The sequence below is a fragment of the Cololabis saira genome, chromosome 23, assembly GCF_033807715.1.
Source record: "Cololabis saira isolate AMF1-May2022 chromosome 23, fColSai1.1, whole genome shotgun sequence".
Taxonomy (NCBI): domain Eukaryota; kingdom Metazoa; phylum Chordata; class Actinopteri; order Beloniformes; family Belonidae; genus Cololabis; species Cololabis saira.
Window position 1 is genome coordinate 5,832,419 of NC_084609.1, and position 20,399 is coordinate 5,852,817.

The 20,399-nt window shown below is 39.8% G+C and overlaps 1 protein-coding gene across 1 annotated transcript in view; it reads right to left on the bottom strand.

Moving 5' to 3' along the window:
* Nucleotides 1–3,090: 3,090 nt before the first annotated feature.
* Nucleotides 3,091–20,399, bottom strand: part of tmtc2a (transmembrane O-mannosyltransferase targeting cadherins 2a) — a 110,113-nt gene continuing 92,804 nt past the window's right edge. The window contains exons 9-12 of the mRNA XM_061714223.1: nucleotides 18,019–18,100; nucleotides 14,467–14,581; nucleotides 9,106–9,169; nucleotides 3,091–3,458 (exon numbers count right to left, since the gene is read on the bottom strand). Of these exons, the coding sequence (XP_061570207.1) occupies nucleotides 3,276–3,458; nucleotides 9,106–9,169; nucleotides 14,467–14,581; nucleotides 18,019–18,100 (444 nt within the window). The 3' untranslated portion in view covers nucleotides 3,091–3,275. The remainder of the gene's footprint in view (nucleotides 3,459–9,105; nucleotides 9,170–14,466; nucleotides 14,582–18,018; nucleotides 18,101–20,399) is intronic.

Consider the following 20,399-nt stretch of genomic DNA (forward strand, 5'->3'; position numbering starts at 1 on the left):
ACTTAAAAGGAACAGAGATTTAACCCCCCCCAAGATTCAGGACTAAATTGATGTGAAAGGAATCAGTTATGGAACAATCTGAACAAAGAAACCAAAGAATCCAAATCAAACATTACATTCAAAAGAATAATTAAAGCCAGTATGTTAAGGAAATATAATTAAATATGTTAGTTACGTTTGATTGACATACCCATTGTCGTGAAATGCATAAACATTGTTTGTTGTTGTTTAATGGTATTAACTGAATTGTAACTTGGGAACTAAAAAGGACTGAATGTCTGTGTTGGCCGGCAGCTATTTTATTTTAGTTTTTTGTTTACTTCGTTTTTGTTTTTTCCATTTACGTTCTTTGTAAATTGATTCTTCTTCTTTCTGCTCCCTTTCATTCAGAATTTAGAAACATTTGTGTTTACAGGACTGTCTCAGAAAATTAGAATATTGTGTTAAAGGTATTGTGACATAATTTTTAACATGCTTTTAACACTATTAAAAGTCTTGGCCAATATCCCTCAAATGTGTCTAAAAGAGTGTAACAAGAAAAACTTCACTCCAGTACTCCATGCCTGGCTTCTTTTATGACGGTGTTTTTTGCCTGTGAAAAACGCGTCCTTTTCCCCCTTTCCCGTCAATCATTGCCCCGCTCCTCCTCCCAACCCCCCCGCCCTCCCATCCTCCACTCCTCCTCTCCCCCCTCAGATGAACGAAAACTTAGTTTTTTTTCTCACAGCATCTCACGCTGCCATAGCAACACCGAAGGACACGGCAATAGTTTTTATTTATTTCAAAACTTTTTTTTATATATACAAAGGCGGCTAATGCGCATTTATTCGACCCCGAATCAGATCCCGAAGTAGATCTTTTACTTCAAGATAGTCCACAACAAGTTCGTCCACGACGCACACAGCAGACAGTGGATCAATGGTATGTGATTTTGTCTTGCCGATCATATGCAAACTGTTTACAGTATACCATACGATAACGTTTTCAACGTTAGCCTCAACTAGTCTTTGCTCAGCATAAGCAATAATGTAGATTACCAGACCAGCTATGTATTCAGTTTGTTTTCTGTACACGTCATGATTTATTCTCAACACGTTGGAGAGAGGATAGGTGATGGGCAGGGAGCTGGGTGGAGGGGGCGGTGATTTAGCGGGTCTATACGTAACGTTCCGCCACCCAACCAGATGAGCCGTTTTTGCATAATTATGCGGAAAATCCCAGAAAGCACACAATACACTGAATGTTAAAAGTTTGGTTTTTTGGGTGTAATTGATGCCAAGACACCCAACTAAACACAAAAAATCAAGATAAATTTGTTTTTCATGTCACAATACCTTTAAAGTTCTTTATTTTCTGTAATGCAATTAAAAAAACTAAAATGTCATACATTCTGGATTCATTTCAAATCAACTGAAATATTGCAAGCCTTTTATTATTTTAATATTGCTGATTATGGTTTACAGTTTAAGATTAAGATTCCCAGAATATTAAAATTTTTTGAGATAGGATATTTGAGTTTTCTTAACCTGTAAGCTATGATCAGCAATATTAAAATAATAAAAGGCTTGCAATATTTCAGTTGATTTGTGAATCATGAATCCAGAATGTATGACATTTTTGCATTACAGAACACACAATATTCAAATTTTCTGAGACAGTCCTGTATATTAAATTGTTTTTTTGTTTTATTTTATCAATGAATGAAATAAAGAATAAATAAATAAATATCTTTGCCTCCATGAAACTGCTGCAGATCGCCGTGGCGTTGGCGTGGCGGCGCTCGAGTTCAACGGTTTACGTCTGTTCAATCTCACGGCTTCGTCTTCACCTTGTCGTGACGATGAATGCAGATCACTCACTTCCAGGAGGTTCGCCGACTCGTCTTCGTTGACGTCTGAGCGCTGAAATGCTTTGAAGCGCTTTTTTTTCACGCCGTTGCTGAAATATTTCAAGGTTTGAGTAATGAGCCGGTCCTTCGGGGATGTAAAAACCAGCTCTGGGAGCTCGGGGAGGCTCCGTCTGCGCCGCCACGTCTGGACCGCGGCCAAACACAAGAGCGCCAGACGTCCTGCGTTCACATAAATACTCAGGTTTCATCCAGCCGTGCAGGTGTCGGACGTCGTCATTTTAATTCAGAAAAAAGAAACAAAACCACCGAACATTTCCTGCGACGACTTTCCCGTGACTTAATCAAAACATCACAAGCGTCAGAAGAACATCAAACATCTTTATTCTCCGTCTGAGTCACAGATCTTCGTTTTCTGCGGCAGGAACCACGGCCGACGTCCCTGAGCAGAGAGGAAACAAGACAGACGGATAGAAACAAAAAAACAAACGGGGCGGAGCTTGTAGCGATGGACACGCCCGCACGAAAAAGACACGTATTAATAAATTAAATGCAATCGTTTGATCACGAGACGTAAAAAGATCCACGAGAGGCAACAGTTCTTTGCTCGGCACGAGAGGTGTGAAGAGCTTTGGCACCGCTGACGAGTTTTTACAATCACAAACATTTAAAATGCAACAAAAGTCGTGGGGGAAGGAAGGGGGCGGGGCTTATCGGCTTCGTCGGGGGCCGACGCGCCGCACGAGGCGAATAGAAAGTGGTATAAAAGAAGTTCTTCGATGCTTCGCAACAAAGTTTTTGGGTTGTGACCTGGAACTGGAACTTGGACGTGTCGTAGCTAGAGGTGGCTCTGGTACCCCGTCTGCCGGTACTAGAGTTACTCCCGTCATAAGTCAAGTCCGAATCCTCTGCTGTTCCGTGAAATCACGGAGAACGACCACGATGACGTCCATCGGGCGTACGAGTCATTTCATCTTTTCTGAGATGGATCGAGTGGTTCTTGAGGTCCGTCACCATTTTTCTTGGGAACATGAAACATGAGAAAACATGATTTTAGCACCAAAACTGCGACGGAAACCCGTCAAGCTGTCGGCTCAGGGATGGACGGCGAAGCCACCGAGGTCCTGGTCCAACGGACCGGCCAGAATCCGGTTGTTTTCTGTTCTGGCAGCTACAAAAACAGCCTGAAACTGGGAAGCAGAAGCTCAAAGGTGCAAATCCTCCTCATGAGGGGCGACGGCAGCTGCTCGTTTTAATCCGTCTTTCCGGCCTCGATCATTAACTCTGAGTCTCGGAGACGTTAGTTCTAGTAGTCCGAGCCATCGTATTGCACCGGAGGGGGATCCGGCAGAAACCGGACTAACCGGAGGTCCCGGCCCCCCCGCTCCCTCCTCCGAGGTCGTTAGGAAACAGAGCAGCCTCTCCGGGGTCAAAGGTCGTGCTCCGTCCGGAGTCCCTGCCGCTCCATGATGTTCCACAGCTTGCGCAGGTTGGACTGGGTGATGGCGTCGTCGGGTTTGAGCCGGAGCGCCCGGAGATACTTGGCCTCGGCCTCCGGCAGCTTCCCGTTCAGGTGCAGGATGGCGCCGAGGTTCATCAGAGCCGCCGGGTTCTGGGAAGGAGGAGAAGGAGAACAGAAAGAAAGAAAGGATGAGTGACGAGAGGCGGCGGCGGTTTTTCTGTTTTTTTTTTGTTTTTTTTTACTTTATCTTGATAAAGTGAAGGAAACATTGTTGAGCCGCATTTTGTAATAACGGTGCATTTTGTAATAAACGTCCAAAATGTAATAACTTTTTCATTTCATTTTGTAATAAGGTCGCATTTTGTAATATTTTTTGTTATTGCATTTTGAGAATATTATTATAAAATGCACTTGCAACATTTTTATTTTCCAGGAAATGTAATAACATGGTGCATTATGTAATAATACCTATTATTGTTGTTTGTTTAACAATGAATTTATACAAGAGTGACTTTTGTTGTTTTTTATGCAATTTCCCTTAGAGCTATGTAGCCCAATAAATCTATGTATAAAACTGCAAATATAACTTTAGTTGCCTATTTGAAGTTTGGAATTATATAGGCCAATAACAAACAAACAAACTATGCTTTAGAATTGTTATTACATAATGCACCATGTTATTATTATTAATTATTATTATTATTATTTCTAGGGAATAAAAAAGTTGCAAGTGTATTTTGTAATAATATTCTCAAAATGTAATAACTTATTACATAATGCAGCAAAATTTATTACAAAATGCGGCAGTTTATTTTCAAAATGCGGCTTTATTACAAAATGAAATTACAAAGTTATTACACTTGACGTTTATTAAAAAATGCACTGTTTTTACAAAATGCGGCTCAACAAACATTGTTGCTCAAATTGACCCTAAAATCACATTATAATGCTTTTCTGACCCATCTACAATTTTACTTTGTACTAAATATCTGGTTTCCTTCTTTAAGAGACGGCATAGTTGTGGAGAGTTTTTTCTAACATGGGCTCTTGATGACATCATAGAGGGCAGAGTTTTCCTTATATGTTGGGAATAAAGGGGAATTACAAGGACTGAATGTGTTTTCTTCTGGAGTATTTTCTTTCTGTCTGCAATAAGTCGTGTTTTTGGTTGAACGGGAGAGTTGGCCGACCTCGGATCAGCGGACGCCGTTTATTTCTCCGGGCCGGCAGTAAAGCAAACGTGTTTGTTTTATTCACTTCATGGAGGATTTTTTTTTTTGGACGAGGTCCAAAAACACTTCTGGAGCTGCAGAAAAACTGAAAGTTGGGGCTTTAAATCCATCTATGAGCCTTGATTGTTGGCAACTATGGAGTTGAAAGTATTTTAAGATATTTTCTGACTCAGTTGACATCTTCTGAAACCTACAGCTATGTAAAAACTGAGCGATTTAAGGATGACTGAGTGACGTGAGGCGATGGCGGTACGGGACTGCGACGCTGGAGGCGAAAATACCTTGTTTTTCTGTTTTATCCTAGGAATCTTTTTTTTTTTTACTTTATTTTAATAGAATGAAGGAAACATTGCTGCTCAAATTTACTTTATTGTTGCTTTATTATGCTTTTCTATGTTTTCTGACCCATCTACAATTTTACTTTGTACTAAATATCTGGTTTCCTTCTTAAAGAGACGGCGTACTTGCAGAGAGTTTTTTCTAACATGGGCTCTTGATGACATCATAGCAGGCCTTTTTTTTCTTATATGTTGGGAATAAAGGGGGATTTACGCGGACTTAATGTGTTTTCTTCTGGAGTATTTTCTTTCTGTCTTCAAGATGTCTCACATAAGTCGTGTTTCTGGTTGAATGAGAGAGTTGGCTGACCGTTTATTTCTCCGGGCCGGCAGTAAAGCAAATGTGTTTGTTTTATTCACTTCATGGAGGATTGTTTTGTGGACGAGGTCCAAAAACACTTCTGGAGCTGCAGAAAAACTGAATGTTGCGGCTTTAAATCCATCCAGGAGCCTTGATTGTTGGCAACTATGGAGTTGAAAGTATTTTAAGATATTTTATGACTCAGTTGACATCTTCTGAGACCTACAGCTATGTAAAAACTGAGCGATTCAAGGATGACATCATCCATAATATTACCCAAAAGTAGGTAATAACTATGATATTTACCAAACAAAGACATCTAACTGCGTGTTGTTGCGTCGTTTATTCTGATTTTATAAAGGAAATACAATTAAAATGTTGAAAATGTGCATTTTCTGACCACCAACAGCAATTCTGCCCCGTCAGCAAGCCTCCAGGAATTCGACCAATCAGAACGCACTTGAGCCAAATCTGCTCGTTTTTGGGCTGAACTTCTCGGTGTTTTGTCCTTCTGAAACTAATCAAAGCTGTTGGAGTTTCGCTGGATGAAAAGCGACTCTACATCACTAACAATGATTATAACGAGCCCACGAGGATCATCGAATGTGCTTTTAGTGATTCATTAAACGACCTGGGGAGCAGGCGAGCGTGAAGACCTTTGGAACCGAACCAAAGCCAGCGACAGATTGCGTGTGGGCCGGAGCTCGGAGCTCTCCGCGATGCGGATGAACGAGCGCCTTTCATCAAAGTTACATTACTTTAAGTTGCAAAGTGAAACCATCTGGCGTGAAACGGCGAATGACATGTGGGAAGCTTTACAGAGTCGTAGCGAGCCGTGACTAACAAACACCCCCAGATCTCATCCTACGAGTCGTCAGCGCTCCGGTTCCCCCAGAGCCGCATGATGTATTAGTTAGCAACTTGGAAACTAATTCACTTCTCTTTGTTTTTCCTTCCACCAACAGAAACGTTCGCCTCTTTCTCAGTGATGACATTTCACTGGTTTACGTCCCAGTTTTCCAAGCCGACCGGGAAACGTGTTCCTGCTCATCTGAAGGAAATTAGCTCTTCCAGAGCTGTCGTGTTTCCAGCGATGACTTCTGATTTTGCTTCCGATAAATAAATAAATGTAACATGCAGTTAAATGTGAAACCTTGATCTGTTTTAGGATCCTTTTTACGGACACAAGACAATAACTGGCTACCAGTTGCTACCTTACATACATACATCCAGTACTGGAGTTGAGGGGGGATGAGGGGGGATGGCATCCCCCCCTGAAATAAAAACGGTCAAAATCATCCCCCCCTGAAATAAAAACGGTCCAAATCATCCCCCCAGTAAAACTGCCATCCCCCCTTTCCATCCCTTATGTCATTTCATCAATGAATGTGGTTTTACTGCTATTTCAACATTTAGAGTCATCACCAGAAAAATAACACCAGAAAAATAACTTATTTGACAATTTTCACCTGTTTCAAGTACATTTTCACTTGAAATAAGTAGGAAAATCTGCCAGTGGGACAAGATTTATCTTCTCATTACAAGCAAAAAAATCTTGTTCCACTGGCAGATTTTTCTACTTATTTCAAGTGAAAATCTACTTGAAACAGGTGAAAATTGTTGTTTTTTTCCATTGATGAGTCTTGTTTTAAGTGTAATGAGATTTTTTTTACTAAAATGAGACATTTTAACTAGAAATAAGACAAATATTCTTGTTAAGATTTTGAGTTTTTGCAGTGATCCATTTTACTTATCCTGTGAAGGACAGAATCATATTGATAAGTTCAGAAAAGTGTTTTTTATTCTTGTGTTTTGATGTATTTGATGTAAGCCCAGTGGATATTTAAAGCTTACAGAAGGCTGCATTTAACTGCTGCTATGTCATTCCTGCAGTATTTCTGCAGGTGTTTTGGTCACTGCTATTATTTGTAATATATTATATTATTTGTAATCAGCACAAATTATCTGTCCCCATATGATAAAATCCACCATCCTCCTGATTTTTCTTTACAACTCGAGTACTGCATACATCCATAAAAAGGTGAAAAGCTTCAGAAATTAAACTTTGGACTGGCGTGGGCTCGTCTTGGATCTCACCCAGCTGATCCTAATTGCTTCCACGGTCGGTAAACATCACCTTTGAGGTTCAGGCCGGAACATTAAATTCAGAGATGAATCTCTGAGCGGGTAAATAAAACGTTTCGCCGAGTTAAATGAAACTCATTCATTTCCATTCTCAGCACGCAGCATGCAGAGCAGAGGAGGGATTTTTCACGGCCTGAGAGCTTTTGGATTATTTGAAAGGCTGTCAGTCGCCGAGCAGACGTGTGCAGGGAAAATGTCAAAGGCCTCTCACGCTGATAAATGACGAGAGAAGCGTATTTGCACGTCTGAAAGTGATTCCAGACACTCATGTGCAATAAAAACATGTGAAGTTACAATTAAAATGGGTTTAACTGCTCTTTGTTTCACTTTTAAGGCTCTAATAGGATGTGAGAAGGAACGGCTCACCTGGAAGGAACAGATGCTGATAAGCAGCGATTTCCAGCTTTTTCTACTTATGAGGTAATTAACAGATGTTTCATATCTGTGTAATAATAAAAAAAGGAAAAAAAAATATACAAACCCCCAAATTATTAAAAAAATTCTAACCTAATTGAAAAATACATAAACTACATAAAATACGTATCTAATGTATTCATAATGATGGGAAAATAAATATTTAGAAATTGTAATTTCAACATATAATTAACACGAATGTTCCAATTAAATTAAAAAAAAAAGTTTTTTTGGGTGTTATTTATTAAGTCAGATATTAAAGGGTTAAATTATTTGGGGAGGGGGGCACAAAACAACCCTAAACATAACGAATGGGCTCAAAATGTTAAACAGTAACAGATAAATGGTTAAATGAACAGAAATAATGGAAAAATGTGCACAAGAGCTGAGCTAAATGCTAATGGCTAGTTCATAGAAACCTTTTAACTTAATTAGTTGGGAAGTAAAATAATAATAATAGCCATGAAATGTTTAAATAGTTGTAGGCAAATTGATAAGTAAGAAAATATATCTATAAATCTAAAATAGATTATTAAGAAAAAATGGTTGAGCAGCTGGTTAGCTAGATGCTAAGTTAAGCAGTGACAGTGACAGTGAAAACAAACAAAACAAAAACTGACCCAGTTTGGGCTGAAATTGAATCCAAAACAACAGTTGGCTTAACTGAGTTTAAACACTTATAGAAAAATAGTAACGTAGCAATTCAGAAAAACCTAGCCTAAAGTTGATGATGACATCAACAAACAGAAGTTAAAGAATTAGTGAAATGATAATAAATGGTAATAAATGTAAAGTTTAGATGCTTATAAGTAATCAAAAATGGTTTGGAGATGTACAGAGAAGAGAAATGTTGTAGATTAGTTAATTTATTCAAGGTGAGAATAACAACGATTAGCTGACAGTTTACTTCTATGTAGAGAAAAGGTCATTTATTAACAGTTAAAATATGAATAGCTGAGCAGCAAACCACAAAAATCAATATATAAATGTTGAGAGAGTAAATAATAAACCTTAAATCAGCTGTTACCTTCAGGCCTGAATGGTTGAATTAGATTTAAAAGAGTAATAAATAGTTGAATTATTGGGGGATAAAATAAACTCTTAATCCAACCGTTTACTTAATTAGGCTTTAATGGTCGGATAACTTGGAGACAGTAATATATAAATTGTTTAAATGTGTTAAGGTTATGTTAAAAAGGTAAAGTAGCAAGCAACGTAGCAAGGTTTTATCTTTTTATTGTTTTTATTATGACGGAGGTACAACGGGCGCAGAAATGCATTAATCAGGAATTATTCACTTAAATGGATAAAAGTGATGGAAAAAGGGTTGAAATTTAAGTTATATTAATGTCCGGTCCGGTACTCACATCCGGTCTGAGTCCGGCTGCTCGCTCGTACTGTCTCTCGGCCGCCTCGTTCAGGTTGGCCTGTCTGAGGAGAAGAAGAAGAAGAAAAACACAATTTAAACCACTAGTAGGGCTGCAACGATTCGTCGTCAAAAATCGATAATCAAAATTGTCGACAATGAATTCCATTGTCGACAATAGTCGCCAGACTTGTTTTTCCAACGGAGTGAGGCGTCTCACTTCAATAGCGTCTCTGCCAAGCGGTAGCGGGTACACAAACATAACGGCGTCCTGTACAGCAGCTGCGCGTAACAAAACTTCAAAAGTTTGGGAGCATTTTAGCCTGGATACGGCGAATAAAAAGATGACTTGCAAGGTTTGCAAAGCAGACTTTGCTTATCACAGGAGCACATCGGTAATGCATAAGCATTTGAAGAGAAAGCACGTCGGACAGTTGAACGAACCGGACTCGCCTTGGTAAGATATTAAGCGTATTTTGGCTTTAAAAGAGAGCTTTAACGTTATGCCTGACTGTGCCTGACAAAAGTATTTTAAAATAAATGCATGCAGACCGAAGAAGAGAGGACGCCTTTCTGCAGAAGAAGCAGACGTGTTCCTGCAACAGGGTCAATAGATGCTGATCTGTGATATGAGCAGCTCTCCATGGTTGATGCTGACGGGTTTCAACAAATGATACACCAGTTCAACCCAGAGAACGTCCTGCCATCCAGAACCCATTTACCCACTTGATGGAGAAAAAAATGCAAGACGTTTTATTTTATAATTTATTTTTTATATATATAACACAATTGCCTGTCCTTAAAAAATGAAAAATAATGGACAGAGGTTTATTTATTTATGGATTTATGTCTATACTGACTGATCACTTGGTTTTAGATAGTACATTTTAATTACTTTTTGTATGAACAGCAGCAAAGTTGAAAAAAATATCTATTTTTCATTTAAGTACCCATCTTTCTTGTGTTTATTATCATTTGCCACATAATTAAAGCGACCTCATACTAAATTTAAGAAAAAACTACTAATTATCCGATTAGTCGACTAATTGTTTCAATAGTCGGTGACTGGTCGACTATTAAAATAGTCGTTATTTGCAGCCCTAACCGCTAGTTGTGCTTTTTACTGAGGAAATATTGTCCTTCTGATGTCGTGGATCTAAAACGGCTTTAACAACCGTGAATCATGAACCGACTCAGCTGCTCTCGCTTAAACTCAGCTTGTTTGTGTGTGAAGTTCAGCCCCCAACCGGGTCTCCGGGAGTCCTGGATCAGGCTCGGGATTATTTATGGAGGGGGGGGGATTATCCTCGTGGTACTTGAGTAGAAACAAAAGTCTCAAATTCCGTTTCCGTCAGTATTTCACATCTGTGATGGAAGTATCGACCCAGAAGTGGACCGGATGGTTTCCAGGTACGTCCAGGCATCTTTCAGCACAGCTGATTACAGACGAGGATGAGGAAGAAGAGGGTTCTGGACCTGGACCGGCCTCTGCAGGATGAGACGAAGACGGACCGCCGCACAGCTTCAGATCAGAGGGACGAGAAGCTGAAGGCTTCTTCTTCTTCCTCCTCTTTTTGTACCTCATCGTCGTTCACTCAAGAGTTGACTCTCACAAATCTATCCCAGTATCTCTGACAAATGTGACGAATGTCTTGCCTCATCCTGTAATTTAACCCATATGTTCTTACTCTTGCCCACTACTTTCTCGCTTTTGGTTGAATTATTTTGACACCATGTCAAAAATACTTTCAGTGAATATAAAAGTCTCCGCCCATGTTGCTGTATTTGGGCTCCCAGACGAACCAGAGCCGTTTACTTCAACTCAGCTACACATTTTAGCTTTGGCTTCCTTACTGGCGAGACGCCACCTTCTTCTACACTGGAAGTCGACTAAGGCTCCTCTAGAACAGCAGTCAGCAACCCAAAATGTTTTAGAGCCATATTGGACCAAAAACACAAAAAACAAATATGTCTGGAGCAGCAAAAGATGAAAAGTCTTGTATAAGCCTTAGAATGAAGGCAATACATGCTGCATGTTTCTACTGTATATTAGTTACAACTGGGGGAACATTGTTTTTTTGATTATGCACTTCAAGAAAAAAGTCAAAATGACGAGAAAAAAGTCAAAAAGTTGAGAAAAAAGTCAAAATGTTGAGAAAAAAGTCGAAATGTCGAGAAAAAAGTCGAAATGTCCAGAAAAAAAAAGTCGAAATATCCAGAAAAAAGTTTCAATTTCGAGAAAAAAGTTGAAATGTTGAGAAAAGTCAAAATGTCCAGAAAAGTCGAAACGTTAAGATTAATGTTGAAGTACAATCTCGAGAAAAAAGTCAAAATGTTGAGAAAAAAGTCGAAATGTCCAGAAAAAAAAGTCGAAATATCCAGAAAAAAGTCGAAATATCGAGAAAAAAACGAAATGTCGAGATTAATGTTGAAGTACAATCTCGATAAAAAAGTCAAAATGTCGAGAAAAAAGTCACAATGTCCAGAAAAGTTGAAATGTTGAGAAAAAAGTCGGAATGTCGAGATTATAAAGGAAAGGAAAAAGCAAGAGAAAAAGGAAAAAAAAGGTTAAACATTTTTTTGAAAAAGCTCCAGGAGCCACTAGGGCGGTGCTAAAGAGCCGTATGCGGCTCTAGAACCGCGGGTTGCTGACCCCTGTTATAGAACGACACCATGTCTTTTCTGAAGCTGGAAAAGATCAGATACTCCGTGAAAGGAAGCTCTAACAAGTTTTCTAATAAGTGGCTTCCCTTTCTTACATTCTTCCACTCTCTCCAGTCCCTGCCCCCTGATTGACGGACCTCCCCTCCCTCTCTTCTCTCTTTTTTCTTCCTTTTTATTTATTTGTTTACTTTTTCTTTGTTTTTTTGTGTGTTTTTTTTACTTTTTATTCATCTATTTTTTAATTTATACTGTGCTTTAATACTTAATTATTACTTAAAATAATTTTCAGTTATTTATTTATCGTTATTTTCGTTGAATTGTGTAATGTTTTGTCCTTAAATCAAGAAAAACATCCTAGGAGGTAGACTGTATATCCTTTTCTCATTCCATCGAGATGCACAGTATTTTAATGGTGTCAAATATCCTATAGATTGTAAATAACCATACAGAAATAATATGATACTCAATGTAAATGTGTTCTACTGTGCCTTATCCCCCCTTGTCTTTTTCCTTTTAAAGTTTGATCAAACGCAGATGAAGAGAGTTTGTGAGGATGCTGCCGGTGCCAGAACCCCCCCCCCGCGCACGCGTTAGATCAGAAACAGCTCGTCTCCTCCTCTTCCTACGATCATATCCAAACAGCACATGAACCTTCTGCTGCCAGAGTTAATAAAGAGGACGACGTCGTTGCTTCCTGGTGTTTCATATTTATAAGGATTGAGGGGAGCGGTTCCTCCAGGATGCCGGGGTCACCGTGGGGTCAGTTTGGGGTCACTCTGGGGTCACCGTGGGGTCACTCCGGGGTCACTCCGGTTACTCCGGTCCGAGGCCTGATATCACAGGGATCTCCCCGTGTCCTTCCTGCCGTCTGTTTGCTTTGGAACGTCGTTGAGTTGCAGATGAAAAAGATCCGGGACGTGAAGTTCAGAGGAAGCGCCGTTTTGGTATCAGATGGGAGGAGAACGCTGCTCTGGCCGGGAATCGTGATGAACGGATGAATGAGCGTCGGGTAATTCTCACACGTCTGGGTCGGCGTCCTGCGGCGTCGGCCACGTCGTTACACCCTGATCTGTTTGGGTTCACGGTAGGGATGGGCAATATAAATATATATATAAGAAAGAAAGAAAAGAAAGAAAAGAAAGAAAGAAAGAAAGAAAGAAAGAAAGAAAGAAAGAAAGAAAGAAAGAAAGAAAGAAAGAAAGAAAGAAAGAAAGAAAGAAATGAGCCTGAAAGAAAGAAAGAAAGAAAGAAAGAAAGAAATGAGCCTGAAAGAAAGAAAGAAAGAAAGAAAGAAATGAGCCTGAAAGAAATAAATGAGTCTGAAAGAAAGAAAGAAAGAAAGAAAGAAAGAAAGAAAGAAAGAAATGAGCCTGAAAGAAAGAAAGAAAGAAATGAGCCTGAAAGAAAGAAAGAAAGAAATGAGCCAGAAAGAAATAAATGAGTCTGAAAGAAAGAAAGAAAGAAAGAAAGAAAGAAAGAAAGAAAGGAGCCTGAAAGAAAGAAATGAGCCAGAAAGAAAGAAAGAAAGAAAGAAAGAAAGAAATGAGCCTGAAAGAAAGAAAGAAAGAAAGAAAGAAATGAGCCAGAAAGAAAGAAAGAAAGAAAGAAAGAAAGAAAGAAATGAGCCTGAAAGAAAGAAAGAAAGAAAGAAAGAAATGAGCCTGAAAGAAATAAATGAGTCTGAAAGAAAGAAAGAAAGAAAGAAAGAAAGAAAGAAAGAAAGAAAGAAAGAAAGAAAGAAAGAAAGAAATGAGCCTGAAAGAAAGAAAGAAAGAAAGAAAGAAATAAATGAGTCTGAAAGAAAGAAAGAAAGAAAGAAAGAAAGAATCTAAAATATGAAAGAAAGAAAGAAAGAAAGAAAGAAAGAAAGAAAGAAAGAAAGAAAGAAAGAAAGAAAGAAAGAAAGAAAGAAAGAAAGAAAGAAAGAAAGAAAGAAAGAAAGAAAGAAAGAAAGAAAGAAGTTTTGCAGTACAGGTGTACTAATTTCATTGGTTTTTAGCCCAGGATTTTTATATTTAATTGGTGTAGTTTAGTTAGTTTAGGTTTTTTTATCGTCATTTTTATCGTTATTGGTATAAATGCCAGAAATTATCGTGATACATTTTTTAGTCCATACCGCCCATCCCTAGCGTCGGGTAATTCTCACACGTTCTCACACGTTCTCACACGTCGTCCCGCGGCGTCGGCCGCGTCGTTACACCCTGATCTGTTTGGGTTCACGGCACTAAGGAGCCTCGGGTGAAACCCGGCAGTTAGCGGCACCGCGGCCATCCATCACTCCGACTCCAACCCTCCGCCGAGCTCGAGACGCTCCACTTCCTCTCAAGTGCGGCGGCCCGGCGCTCCGGGAAACACGCAATGACTTTTCCAGAAATGTGGAGCAAAAACAAGTGAAGGTCCATCCTCTAAATATCCCCCGGTTTCAGAGAGTTGCAGAGTTTTAGGGACTACACGACGCTCGCAGTCTCTCATGACACTTTTCAGATTTATAAGCTGTCGGAGCGCGAGCTCGCCAAAGTTTAAATTTCCTCCAGTGGGTTTTTAACGAGAGCTGGACTGGAACCGTAATTCTGTTTATATGTGTATCATAACCAACGTTTACGGCCGGTTTGCTCACTGAGAGGAACTTTTAAGATCATTTACATTTATTAAAAAGAGGGCTGAGGGAAAGCTAAAACCTGAAACGGTCTTGTCCGACCTGAGCATGTGAGCAGCGCTGAAGACCACGTCGAACTCGGAGCGGTCCAGCTCCGCGGCTCGCTCCGCCATCTCCGCCGCCTCCGCGAGGCGAGACTGCTCCAGCAGGAACTGACCTGGACGGGGAAACAGGAAGAAACGTGATATGGAAACATGTTCAGCCACACAAGAGGACCGACCCCAGCGGCGTTGGTGATGTTGGGGCATTAATGGGGATTAAGAGGCTCGAGAAACAACTTTGATTTGATGGCATTGGTATCCGTTATGTGACGCCACATTTAAACTCTTTGCAGGTCTGTTGACCCTCGACCCAAAAACCATCAAAAACCAATAAAGCAATGAAATCTGAAGACTGGCACTGAGGCCACGTTTCCGCATAGCCGGGTATTTACAAAAACGGATATTTCCCCCTCTACGTTTTGAAAAATACCATCATTTACACAAACTCGCATAAATACGCTGTTAAGGTGCTATGAGCATCCAAACCTGCAGGGGGCAGTGTAACGAGAAGATAAAGTCATGCTAGCCAATCAGAATCCTGGAAAAAACATCAACAAATGACACGAGTAACTTCCAGTTACTTCCAAGATGAACGAGAGTCTTTCGTTTGGAGTGACAGAGAAGTGGAGTTACTTTTAAGTGTGACTTTAGAATATATAAAACAGGTAAAATACAAGAAAATATTGACGGTGGCCAAACAAATTGTAAACACAGGTCGAGCACATGACGCTGGTGACGTTTCTGTCGCATAATGTGACGTTCTGAAGCCTAAATGTCCGTTTCTCTCTGTTTACAAGCAAATGTGAAAACTGAGTTTTTGCAAATCTCCACTTTGGCCAGAGTTTTCAGAACTGATCGTTTTTGGTGACTTTGAGCTTCGTTTTCGTGTAAACGAACGGCCAAAACGCATGAAAACACCACCGTTTTTGCCATGGGGGCCTGAAAGTAGGGGTAGGTGAAAATATCGATATGGCAAATATATCGCGATACTTTGCCGGCCGATATCAATATTCAAAATTTTAATATTAATTTTTCTTTTCAAAATCATAATCATGTTTCAGACGGGTTGTAAATCCAGTACAACTTTATTGTATACATGGGCTTAAATAATATTGTTAGTTAATCTCAAATTGTGTAAATAATATGAAAAACTTCTATAGTTTCAATAAAACAGCATGGATAATTTGAATTAGATTGTTTTGACTCAGTTTGTTCCATTAATTATTAATATAATCTTTTGTACGTGCAACTCAGATCTTATAATGCTTAATGCCTTTTACAGTTTACAGAGACCTATGTATAACATCGCAATATATTGCAAAAATTCGCAATATTGTATCATATCATGATGTGTATCGTACCGTGAGGTTGGCAATACCCACCCCTAACTTGTTTTTAATCACAAACCAATTATAACCCCAATTTTGTCCTTAACAGTTTTATAATAGTTTTTTCATTGTATCTCTATAAATATAACAAATCATTTTCTTTATTTTTCCATTTTTTTATGTATTTTTTAGAATTTTTTGATGGTAAAAAATCCTTTTTCCTTAACCATTTTGATTTCAGGGTCCAGAGCCATATGAAATATTCCACATCAGGCATCACGGGGTTAAAATCCTGAAAACTACTGAATATTTGGCAGTTTTGAGCCTAAGTGGTTTAAGAGATTAATGTAGAAAAAAAAAGCGGCAAAAACATACACCAAGAATCCGAATTTCTCTCCAAAAGCATTGATCCGGATCAGTCAACAGGAGAATGTGACTGACCGGACCAACCGGAGAGACTCCGACGAGACGTTTCTGCTCACGTCTGCTGAGGTTCCTGCGAGCGACGGCCGGGAACAAAACCTCGTGCCCCCCCCCACCCTCGTTTCCACCACGTGCACGAGTTCATGTGAGCATCCCGGGTCAGAACACGGACATGTACAGTATCACTCGCTCGTCCCGTCAACCCTGGACCGCTGGAGGAGACGGATTTAAGATGAAGGAAGGAAACAAATAAACGTCACCTACAGTAAAAGTCAACAGAAAGAAGGAAAGTAATGGAAAAAAGGAAGTGAGGGGCTTCAGGAGAGGAAGCAGCTCGGTCCAAAGACAGCAGCACACGTTTGCTGCTGACAAAGTAAAAACAAAAGATATCAGCTCAGAAACAAAAGGACAGCGAGGAGTTGGAACTGATTAACGGGAGAAGGGGACGATACACGACGGTGCTTTCAGCTGAGGACGACAGATATCATCCCCAGAGAATATCCCGGAGATAAGGACGCGGAGCGGCGAAGCAGCTCATAAGTAACACTGCACAAACATCACGTATCGCTCTTTGTTATGAATGTTAAACACCAACTCGGATAAACACAGCTCACCGGGTTGTTTGGGACGTTACGGCTTTGACTGTGAGACGAAATGGTTTAATTAGGGCTGGGCGATATATCGAGATTTTAATATATATCGATATATTTTCAAACACGATATGGTATGAGACAATATCGTTTATATCGATTTAAAAATTTTTATTTTTTTTTTTTTTAACATTTTTTTTTAATGATTTTGATATAGCTTATTTTGTGACAAATTGACTTGAATGTTTTATTTGAGATTTGCACAAATGTTTTGTTATTTGCACAACTGTCAACCTCAGTGGAAAAGTCTGCCTGTTACTGTCTACATTGTATTAATTGCACAGTGTATTTTAATTTAATTGTTATGCAGGAAAGGGATATTTGTTTTAATTTATTCAAGAAGCATTTTTATTCTATATATGCAGTCAGTTTAATTTTATTTCATTTGTTTTATACATTTTGATATTGTGCAGACCTCTGTTAATAAATGTACCTGTGTGACATTTGGCACGAGGCTTTGTATTAAAACTGACTGTTTTTTTAAGGGTTTGCCTCAGAAAAAAATGAAGCTAACAGAGATGCTATGCTATAATGCTTTGGGGGAAACCCCAATTAAGGCACAGAAAAAATATCGAGATATATCGAGTATCGCCATTCAGCTAGAAAATATCGAGATATGACTTTTGGTCCATATCGCCCAGTCCTAGGTTTAATTTTTAAAAGTTTAATAGACACAGACAGAGAAAACGCGACCGGAATCCCCGGATCCTCCGGTTACTCCGGTTACTCCGGCTCAAACAGCTGAGGATCCAGTTGAACAAGTATTAAGTTGTTTTTTGTGGTTTTTAAGTCGGTAACAGTCGAGCTGTGTTGGATGCATCTTGCCAACCAAGTTTCACTTCATCAGGTGGTTTAAAGTTGTGTAAAGTAAATTTAGTCGGCTTCAGATTTTAAGCCGTATAAGAACTTTGCTTGTTTTTTGTATTTCACAACACTTTTACGAGGTTTGTGCCCGATTTGACCGATGTTGAACTCATCAACAGTTAAGATCCGTATTTTCCGTTGACTAAGCCAATATACCGCCGACTACCTGAGTGCTGGTTAATCAATGTACCGCTACTAGTGGGAAGCTACGCCACTGCTGGACCTGACCCGGCCTGTAGGGGGCCCCCAAGAGCACTCATCCTGTACGGTTCGTATGAACAGACTCACCGTAGTGCATGTAGCAGTTTCCTTTCGTCGGGTCCAGTTGCACCGCCCTCAGGTAGAATTTCTCTGCTTCTGTCTTCTGCCCCTAAAAAGAAAGAAAGAAAGAAAAAATTATATCTAACATTTAAGCCACTTTTTCGGGCGAATTTTACACATTAACGAGGCTGATAACAATGAGATGTGTCTGTTACAGCAGAGAAACGGGATCCGTGGACCCCAGATTGTGGGAGCCCTGCGAGATCTGTGTTTTTTTGCTTCAGTCAGAAGATTTCCTCGATTTGCTCCAAATCAAGTCCACGTCTAGACGAGATCAGTTGAAATCCCCGGATGGGCTCTAGCTCCACCCATTTTAGTCAAGGATGGATCCAGCGGTTACCAAGCAACCAACTTCCACACGGACTCTCATGCGGGAATAAGATTAGCTGCAGTTCCTCGATTGGCTGCTAGAGGCTACTAGAGGCTGCAAAGGCGGTTCAATCAACTCTGACGTGTCACGTGACCAAATACTTCGTATTGGTGGAGGCCCGACAGCAAAGTATCCCACAATGCATTTCAAAATAACAAACAGAAAAGATGGCGAAAAGAAAGGGAATAAAATAAATCAAGTTACAACTTTGTTTTTGCGTAACAGAATGTAGTTTTAAGATGTATTTCATTCTTACTTGATATTTGTGGGTAAATTACCAAGTCTATATAAATAAATAAATAAAATAAAATATGCTCCATCTTAGGATTTGAGTTCCTTGGGGAGTAAAAATACACATTTTCATTTATTTTTTAATTTCCGCCCAACGTTATTATAACAAGACTGAATTAATTAAAAATAGCAGCTGTTACGGAGCTGTGATGTCATCAAGTCCACGGCTGGTCCGATGGGAGAGAATGAACTTTGTCCTCTGGTGTACCTCCTCTGAGACGTTAATCGCCAAGTAAACAGGTCCAAACCTGGTGGACTCGGACTGGGAAACCAGGCCAGGTGCAGTTAGGTGGAAGAGTCCTCGTCCTGGATCGACTGAGCAGTCGGGTCTCCTTTTGCAGCCAGAGATCGACTCACTTAGCAAAGTACCACACCGCTCCACCAGGTGGCGATAGAGCACAACCTCCATTGTTTGCCCATTTAAAAAAATGCGATCAAAACTGCGGCGATGAACCAGAAGAGCAGTTTTTTTCGGGACAACTCAAGAGTACCTGACCCAAAGCTGGGACGTGTTTCGTTCCTGTCGAGACGCATCCACGACCCCACTCGCTAATGGAAAAGGGCATAAAGATTAAAACCAGATGCATAATCACGATGAAGAGCAGCGTTGACCGACTCCAGCAACATAGAGGGTTCTACACATTTTCCAAGGTCAAATTCAAGCACTTTTCAAGCACTTTCAAGGGTCATTTTCAAAATCTTCAAGCACCTTATCGATGGGGTAAAATATCTACAGGAATATATATACTAAAAATAATTTGTTCCGCTTTTTATCACAATTATGTACATTGTATCGTGCTGTAAACATCTAGTTATATTTCATCTTACTGATTTTATTTCTCCTTGTAATAACTAAAACTACACTGCAAAAACCCAAAATCTTAGTTAAAATGTCTAATTTTTAGTCAAAAAATCTTATTACACTTAAAACAAGACTAATCACTGGAAAAAACAATTTTCATCTGTTTCAAGTAGATTTTCACTTAAAATAAGTAAAAAAATCTGCCAGTGGAACAAGATTTTTTTGCTTGTAATGAGAAGATAAATCTTGTTCCACTGGCAGATTTTTCTACTTATTTCAAGTGAAAATTTACTTGAAACAGGTGAAACTTGTCAAATAAAGTTGTTTTTCTGGTAATGACTCTTGTTTTAAGTGTGATGAGATTTTTTGACTAAAAATGAAACATTTTAACTAGAAATAAGACAAATATTCCTGGTAAGATTTTGAGTTTTTGCAGTGTTTACAGTCTGATCCCAATTTTGTGAAAGACACAGAGTTATAATTTCAAACACTTAAACTAAAATGTAAGGACTTTTCAGGCCTTGAAAACACAACATTGAAATTCAAGCACTCGTAGGAACCCTGAACGTAGCAGGACACTGTGGCCGTGGCAACAATGGAGTCCAGCCTGCACTTGTTTCCGTTGTACGTGGTCGGGTGTGAGACAGTCAGGTTTCAGCTCGTGTCGGGGACAACCGCAGTCCAAGACTCCGCTTTGACCCGGTCAGCCACGACTGGACTGATTCAATCAGGAAGGGGAGTAATTTCATTACGAGCCGGTCCACTCGCCGGCTGTCCAGGGTTCATCCAATCTCCTGTTTCCTGCAGGTTCCCGGCCAGGTGGCCTCTCTGTTGCATCTGCGTCTGGGAGAGGAACGGCAGGCGTCCAGCCGCGCCGGGCCACTC